The sequence below is a fragment of the Phaethon aethereus genome, assembly GCF_964289735.1.
Source record: "Phaethon aethereus genome assembly, chromosome: 28".
NCBI classification, from domain to species: Eukaryota; Metazoa; Chordata; class Aves; order Phaethontiformes; family Phaethontidae; genus Phaethon; species Phaethon aethereus.
Window position 1 is genome coordinate 3,355,028 of NC_138604.1, and position 7,616 is coordinate 3,362,643.

At 67.9% G+C, this 7,616-nt stretch overlaps 2 protein-coding genes across 3 annotated transcripts; both read right to left on the bottom strand.

Annotated features, from left to right (window-relative positions):
* Positions 1 to 663: 663 nt before the first annotated feature.
* On the bottom strand, positions 664 to 3,988 carry TMOD4 (tropomodulin 4; the record flags this gene model as incomplete). 2 transcript variants are annotated; one of them, XM_082011497.1, is made up of 9 exons in its annotated part: positions 664 to 742; positions 825 to 969; positions 1,059 to 1,202; positions 1,403 to 1,510; positions 2,056 to 2,186; positions 2,334 to 2,423; positions 3,047 to 3,169; positions 3,611 to 3,767; positions 3,866 to 3,988. In XM_082011497.1, 9 exons carry the CDS (start codon positions 3,986 to 3,988, stop codon positions 720 to 722), a joined length of 1,044 nt encoding a protein of 347 aa, XP_081867623.1. In that variant the 3' UTR covers positions 664 to 719. The 2 variants fall into 2 exon arrangements, with proteins under 2 accessions (XP_081867623.1, XP_081867622.1); XM_082011496.1 differs by having other exon boundaries at positions 725 to 969.
* Positions 3,989 to 5,338: 1,350 nt separating this feature from the next.
* Positions 5,339 to 7,499, bottom strand: VPS72 (vacuolar protein sorting 72 homolog; the record flags this gene model as incomplete). The annotated part of the gene is made up of 6 exons (XM_082011512.1): positions 5,339 to 5,754; positions 6,026 to 6,167; positions 6,283 to 6,462; positions 6,571 to 6,682; positions 6,851 to 7,003; positions 7,383 to 7,499. The coding sequence occupies 6 exons, from the start codon at positions 7,497 to 7,499 to the stop codon at positions 5,361 to 5,363; spliced, it is 1,098 nt and encodes a 365-aa protein (XP_081867638.1). The 3' UTR covers positions 5,339 to 5,360.
* Between the last annotated feature and the right edge of the window lie 117 nt (positions 7,500 to 7,616).

A 7,616-nucleotide genomic window follows, 5' to 3' on the forward strand; every position in this document is an offset into this window, starting at 1 on the left:
GGTCCTGGGGAGGGGTGATATTTGGGCTCCCAGCATTTTGCCACCTTGGGATGCTCAACCTGGTGCCTTTTAGGGGTGTCCCCACTCCGGCCAGAGCCCTACGAACGCTGCCAACCTTGACGTGGGTTTCGGCCCGGTCCCTCCTCTCCCTGGCCCAAGTTACGCTCATTTTCTCACGCGTTGGCAGCTGTGATGTTACCCCTGGGCATCGGGATTTACCCGCTTGCTCAGCTCGTGCCTATAAATAGGTGGCAGGACCTATAAATAGGCCCTGCGTCCCCCCCACCCGCCTCACCGGGCCACGGGTGCTGGCCCCCATGGGCCCTGGGTGCCTGGCACCATGCCAGGGGGGCACCTGGCTGCCCGCCGGGGGGGTTACCCTGCTCCCCCACCCTTCCTGGTGCCGTAACCCAATCCCCTGGGTATAAATACCCCGTCCCTGCTGCTCCCTGCAGGGATCTAGGCGTCCGCTTGGCCCTGTGGATTAACGGCCGGAGGCTAACGGGGGCCTCGAGCCCTGCAAGAGGAGAGGGGGCTCCCTGCTGCCTCCCCACGGTGTTACGCTCCCTCAGCTGATCCCTGCGATCCCGATTCCGGCCCCCGCGCACAAATCCTGTCCCAGGACGCAGCTGAGCAGATCCCAAAGCTGCGTCTCTCCGTCCTCTTTATTTACAGCGGCCCCAGGGAGCCGGAGCTCGTTCATGCCGTGGTGGGGACTGTTAGGTTTTCTTCTGCTTGCGACCTGGTGGCAGGGGAAAGGGGGGGTCAGGGCCGGGACCCCCCGCCAATTCCTGCCCCGTGAGAGGACGCAGGGCGGCACTCACGGAGCTCATTGTTGTTGGTGATGGCAGTGGCGGCACGGGCGCGGGGGCCTTGCTGCGTGAAGTGGTAGCCAAAGCGCATGACGGAGGGGCACTGCTCCAGCATGGTGGCCATCTCCATCTCCACCGTGTCACCCAGCCGCTGGCACTGTGGGGACGGGGTGAAACCAGGCACGCCGGGAAGTTGGGGACACCCCTGTCCCCTCCCCAGGCCACCTGTGGGTGCCGATCCCCTACCTGGTTGTCCACCTTGAGCTCGCTCAGGGTGGTGTTGTGGTACATGGCCTTGATGATGCTCATCATGCCGGCGCTGGTGATGAAGTTTGATTCGATGTTGAGGCTCTGCAAGGTCTTGTTCTCCATCAGCATCTCGGCCACGGCCTGCGTGTCACCTCAGGGTGTCACCTCGGGATGTCACCCAGGGCTGGCACCCCACGGCTGGCATGTCCTGGGCCGCCGATGCCCCAGGCGACGGTGGAAAAGCCACCGTCACCTGGCCTTGCTGGTGCCCAGGATGGAACCGCGTCCCCTCCCTGCCTGGGGACGTGTGGGGGCACAGGGGACACGGTGCCGGGACTCACACTGGCCACGGGGTCGTTGCTGCGGGTGGCTACCAGGCTGAGCTTCTTGACGTGGGTGTTTGTTTTCATGGCCTCGCAGATGGCTTTCAGCGTGGAGATGGGAATGTCCTGCAGCAAGGGGATGTGGGTGGCACCGAGGGGATGGGGACATCACCGTGGGGACGTGGGTGGCACCGAGGGGCTGTAAGTGGCAGGGAGGGGGCTGTAGATGTCCCCAGGGGTACGGGGGCATCCCCGAGAGGGTGCTGGATGTCACACAGGGATGTAAGCGGCACTGAAGGGAGGTGGGGTGTCACCAAGGGGACACAGATGCCCCAGATGAGGACCAGCACCCTGAGGTGCCCTGGAGCCACTCCAGGAGGGGCCAAACACCCCTGGGATGCCCCAAGACCTGGACCAACCCTGCAGGGACACCTTGGGACAGGATGACTAAGCCTCACAGGGACACCCCAGGGTGGGGCCCATCACCGTGGCAGCACCACAGCTGGGGGCCACAGTGATGGCCCAGCATGGAAGCACCTTGGGGTGCCCTGGGGACACTCTGGGATAGGGACCAGCCCCATGGGGACCCCTCCAGGATGGGGATTGGGGTGCCCAGGCCCAGGACTAGCACCCTGGGGACGTGCTGGGGACATTGCCGCCAGGTCCTTCACCTTGATGTTGTTGAGGTTGACGTCCTCCAGAGCCCCGTCGTTGGCCTGGATCTGCCGCAGCGTCTCCTCCACGTTGGTGGGATTCGGGGGCTCATCCGGCACCGGCTTGTACGTGTCGGGCTTCACCACGCCTGGGGCACACGTGTGTGCATGGGGACACGTGACCGTGCACGGGCGCGCGGACACGTGCGTGGGGTCACCAGCGGGGAATCCCAGAGGGGTTCTTGTCGCCAGGTCCCCCCGAACAGCCCTGTGTCCCCTGTCCCCACGGCACTCACTGTTGATGCCCTCCGTGTTGGAGATGGTCCCGCTGCAGATCGCGTCGTAGTACTGCTTGTTGCTCATCAGCGTGTACATGCCCAGGATGGCTGTGGGACGGGGGTCAGCGGCTGCCCCAGGCCCCCCCACCGTCCCCTCGTGTCTCCCCAGGGGTGGCCGCAGCCCCCAGCCCTGCCTGGGGGGCCAGCGGTGAAAGCTGAGTGCGGGGGCACGGCGCATGCCTGGCAGCGGGGAGCACGGGTATGACACGGGGCCGGGGCAGGCGTGCAACGCGCTCCCCCCCACGCAACGCGCTCCCCGCCGTGCGACGCTGCGGTGCGACGTGCTGCCCCCCACGTGAAGCCGCTGTGGGACACGCTACCCCCATGTGAGGTTGTGGTGCAACGGGGCAGCCTCGTGCGAGGCTGCGGTGCGATGCAGCAGCTCCGTGCGTGGCTGCGGTGTGACATGGCTGCCCTGCGCGAGGCTGCGGCGTGATGCGGCAGCGCCGTGCGACATTGTGGTGCAACATAGCAGCCCTGTGCAAGACTGTGGTGTGATGGGGCAGCCCCGTGTGAAGCTGCGGCGCGGCGAGGCTGCGGCGCGATGCCGCGGCGCGATGCGGCAGCCCCGTGCGAGGCTGCGGCGCGAAGCCGCGGCGCGATGCGGCAGCCCCGTGCGAGGCTGTGGCGCGAAGCCGCGGCGCAGTGCGGCAGACCCGTGCGAGACCCACCGGCGATGTCGCACATCTCGGCGTCGGTGGCGTTGGCCAGCGCCTCCTCCAGCTCGGGCTCCAGCGTGATCTGCTCCTCCCGCGGGATCTCCCGCGTCGGGTTCTTGGGCACGAAGGGCTTCCCTGGGCGCGGGGACGCGGGTCGCACCCTGCCCGGCCTCGCACCGGCCGGGCGACGCCGGATGCGGTGGCCCAGGGACGGGGCTGGCAGAGACGCGTGGGGATGTGGCGTCTGGCCCGGGGGTGGCCGTGCCTGGGGGTGCCGCTGCCGGGGGTGGCCGCCCAGGGGGTGACGTTGCCAGCGGGCGGCGGTGCGGGGGGGTTTGTGTGACCGTACTGGGGGGGTGATGTTGCCAAGGGGTGGCCATGCTGGGGGTGGCCATGCTGGGGGTGACATTGCCGGGGGTGGCTGTGCCCGGGGCTGGCGAGGACCCAGCTCGCCCGGGACACCCGAGCCGCTGGCGAGGACCGTTCTGCCAAGCTAAATATACCCAGCACTGCGGGGCCCTGTCCCCTCTGCTCCCCGCCACGGTCCCCGCCGTGTGCCCCCCCGGGTCCCCACACCTTTCTTCTCGCCGGTGAAGGGCACCAAGTCATCGCGCTCGCCGGCCTCCAGCGCCTGCTTCTCCAGGTGCTGCAGCAGGGCGTCCCGGTCCAGCGGCCCCGTCGGGCTCTTCTGCGTCTGGTCCCGCTGCCGCAGCCCCGCCGGCAGCATCATGTTCTGGGGACCCACCATGTCACCCGCGGAGGACCCCAATGGCCGGGTGGCACCTGGCCCGCTCGCTGTCCCCCCCGCTGTCACCCCGCGCCGCGACCCACCTCGGGGTCCATCTCCATCAGCTCCATGTCCAGCTGCGCCAGCTCCTCTGCCGACAGCTCCCGCAGGATCTTGTCCTCATCGATGTCCCGGTACTTCTCCAGCTCCTGCCGGTAGGACGTCATGCTGGGGGGCCGGGGGTGGCCTGGGGGGGACAACAGGGGGGCTGAGCAACTGGCAGGAGGCTCCCCAGGGTGGGGGGATGCACCGTCCCGTGAGGGGACCCCACCCCATGCCACAGTGCCCCCCCAGTGCCATGGCCGGTAGGGCCCCTTCGTGCCACGGGGTGGTACTGGGTTCCCACTGGGCTGGGGCGGCCATGGGGCACCCCAGGTGGGTGGTCTGGGGTGACGTGGTTGGGGAACTCTTGGGGAAACTGAGTCATACCTCTGAGGTGCTCCCCAGGGCCAGGACCCAGCATTCCCCCCCCAGCCTGCCCCACTGTTTTGGGGACAGGTCCTTCAGCGGCCCCAGCACCCCCAGGCCCCCCTAGTCATGCCCCTTTGCGCCCCGACACAGGTCCCCACCCCCCGGGGGGGTAGTGCACTTGGTGCCCCCAGGAGGGAGCAGGCCCCCCATGGGTGAGAGCCAGGAGGCTGCGGGGTGGGGGATCCCTCAGTGCAGGGATCCCCGACAGCACCCAGGGACCCCTGAGCTGGTGTCCCAGGAGTGACATGCACCCCCCACCCTTGGGACCCCCACCCCGGTGACTCCCACCCTTGGGACCCCCACCCCGGGGCCCTACCTGGCCGCTGGCCGGGGCAGCGGAGCCTGCCTGGGTGCGAGCCCCGGTGCTGAGCCAAGGGCTCCGGCCGCGCAGGGCATGAGATCAGCGTTTTATTCTGCGAGCCGACGGCGGGGAGGGGCGAGATCACATATCCCCGGGCGTTATCGAGCCCTGCCAGCCCCGCGCCGGCTCCACCCCAGCGCCCCGGCACGGCGGGGGCACCCCGGGGCCATGGGGGGCCCCCCCGTGGCCCGGTGGCTCCCCGGTACCCCTTGGGGTGCCCTGGCCAGGGGGGAGAGAGGAGGCTGGGGCCGGTCGCCGCAGGGAGAGGCTGAACCCTGCAGCCCCTCGCAGACCCCCGACCCCCCACGTCACCCCCACAGGGACACTTTATGCCCCTTCACCCCAAGATCATCTGGGTGACTCCACCCCCAAGTGCCCCCCCAGCCCCCAAAATCGCACTTGGGGGCGCACGTGTGGGGCCACTGTGATGGAACTGCTTGTTTACTGTAGGGTTCCTTAGAAAACAAGGGGTCATATGCACCCTGTGTTTACTGTAGGGGCTCCTGGTGTGGCAGGTGCTGCACGTTGAATGGAAATAAGAGTCCGCACCCTTGTTGTATGCAGGCTACTCGGATTTATTTCTCTTTTTATATAAAAAAAAAGGTAGGAAGGAGATAAATAGAGCAACAAACTGTTGCCCACCGGAGTCGGAGCAAGGAGAGGCCTTGACCCACGGCGGCCACAAGCCCCCACCGGCCCCCCGGTGCTCAGGTCGTGGGGACGCTCTGCTTGATGATGATCTTCTGGCGGGTGGGACGGACATTGGGATCGGGGCCAGGGGGAGCGGCAGCCCCCAGGGCGGCGGAGGCGGCGGCGCTGGGGAGCCCGTGTGCCGTGATGTATTTCTTGTAGGCCTCCCGGATGATTTTGAAGGCGCGGATGTTGGAGTAGGGGATGTCAGTGATGGGATCGCGGTAAACGGCCGGTTTGTGGGTGACGGGGCAGATCTCCCGCACCGGCAGCCGCGGTGGTTTTGCTTTGGGGAAGAAGCGCTCGAAAGTTTCGTCGTCGCTGAAGGAGATGAAGGTGCGAGAGCACTTCCCGGCAGAAGCCGGAGCTGGGGCTGGAGCTGCTTCGGCCTGCTGCGGGTCTTGGTCCAACCTGGGAGAGATGCAGTCAGCACCCAGGAGACCCCCGGGGAGGGGGGAAACCCCATGAGAGCTCCCGTGGTAGGCGTCTCGAGCCACCCCCCAGGACTGGAGCTGTGGGGCTTGGGAGGCTCCAAGGTGCTGCGCAAACCCCGCTTCTCCCTCATCGTGGTGGAACGGAGCCCAAGGAGGGACTGGGCTTGGGAGTCTGGGACAGACGGGCCCGGTTGGGTGTGTGTGGGGGCAAAACCACCGGGGGCCACGTCGAGGTGACCCCAACCTACCCCTCCACATCCACGTTCTCCTCCTTGCCCGGCTCTGGGACGAGGGGCATGGTGACGGACCAGTACCGGATAACAGGCCCCACGCATTTCCGCTTCTTCTGGACCTGCTTCTTCTTGTCGGCTTCCAGGCGCTCGTAGTTCTCTGGGAAAGCAGAGACAAACCGAGGGGGAGGCTCAGCGCCTCACCGACACCCTCATCCCCTCTGTCTGCACTGTTTCAGGGGTCCCTGCGCCCCTTGGCATGGCGCCTGGCTCACCCAGGGAGCGGAGGTTGATCTCCTCTGTGATCTTGGCCTCTTCCAGCAGCTCCTCCTGCGTCAGAGGCCGGTCATAGTTGGGGCCGCCCTTCTTACGCTTGGACTGGACCTGCCGCTCCTGGATGCGCAGGAAGGTTTGGCGTGTGTGCTCCGTTGTTGACTGCCGCATGTGCTTCCGGCCTGCGGCGGGAGGATGGGGCTCACCGGTGGGCACCAGCTGGCCTGGCTCACCAGGAGCTCTCCCAGAGGGGCCCCGTTTCCAGCCTATCCCATCCCGTGCACACTCACTGTCTCCCACATCATCCTGGAGCTCCAAGGGGACAGATTTCACCTCTCGTGGCCTCTGGGAGCTGCCGCTGGGGACGTCCGTCTTCTTGGGGCGGAGGCTCTTGAGGGGCTCCTACGGGATGGGGCAGAGGACGTGAAGAGGGAGAAAAACTTCCCTCAGCCATGGCTTCGGTCTTGTTTAAAACCTCGCCTTGTCCTAATGGGGAGCCTGTCCCCTGCCTGCAGTGCTGGGAAGGGGACCTCAGAGCCCCCAGCCCACTCCCCGGCCGCCCGCCCGCACCCGGTAGGCCTTGGTGACGACACGGCGGCGGCGCTTGGGCTCGCTGTCGTCCTGGTCACTGGTGGGTTCTTCACCCTCGTCGATGTCGAAGTCCGAGTCCACCTCGTCGTCGCTGTCCGACTGGTCGCCCCTGTACTCGTCATCGCCCGACTCCTGTGGGGACAGAGGGGCTGTGTCACCCCCCCTGGGGCTCCCTGAGCCCCGCTGCCCTCCCGCCGCCGCGGGGGCAGCTTCTCTAACGGCTGGACACCCCTTGTCCCCCGCAGTCGCTCCCCGCCGCTCCTCCCCCGGCCCCTCCTGCTGTCCCGCAGCCCACCTCCCTGGGGGACACTCCGCTGCCCTCCCCCGGGGCTCCGCATCCAACCCCCCCCCCCGCAGGCTCCCCACCTCCCCCGCAACCCCAGGTACCCTCCCCCGCCCCCAAGGCCCTCAGAGCACCGGCACACCTTGGGTACCGTCCGCCCCGGGGCGCCCAAAATCCCCCGTCCCCCAGCTCTAGGGCTTCCCCCCCTGGCCCGCGGCGGCTCCGCACCTCGGTGAAGCCGCCGTAGGTGGTTTGGTAGAACTCATCCTCCTCCTCCGCCTCCAGCAGCCCTGAGAGCCGGTTACCGGCCGTGCGCCGCGGGGCGCGGCCCTCCGCCAGGCTCATCGCGCCGCCGCCGCGATCGGCGCTCCACTGCGCGCCCTGTCCGGCCCGCCGCTGGGCCGCCAGGCAGGGGAGAGCGAGCGCCGAGCGGCCGATGGCGGCGGGCGCCCCCTTGCGGGC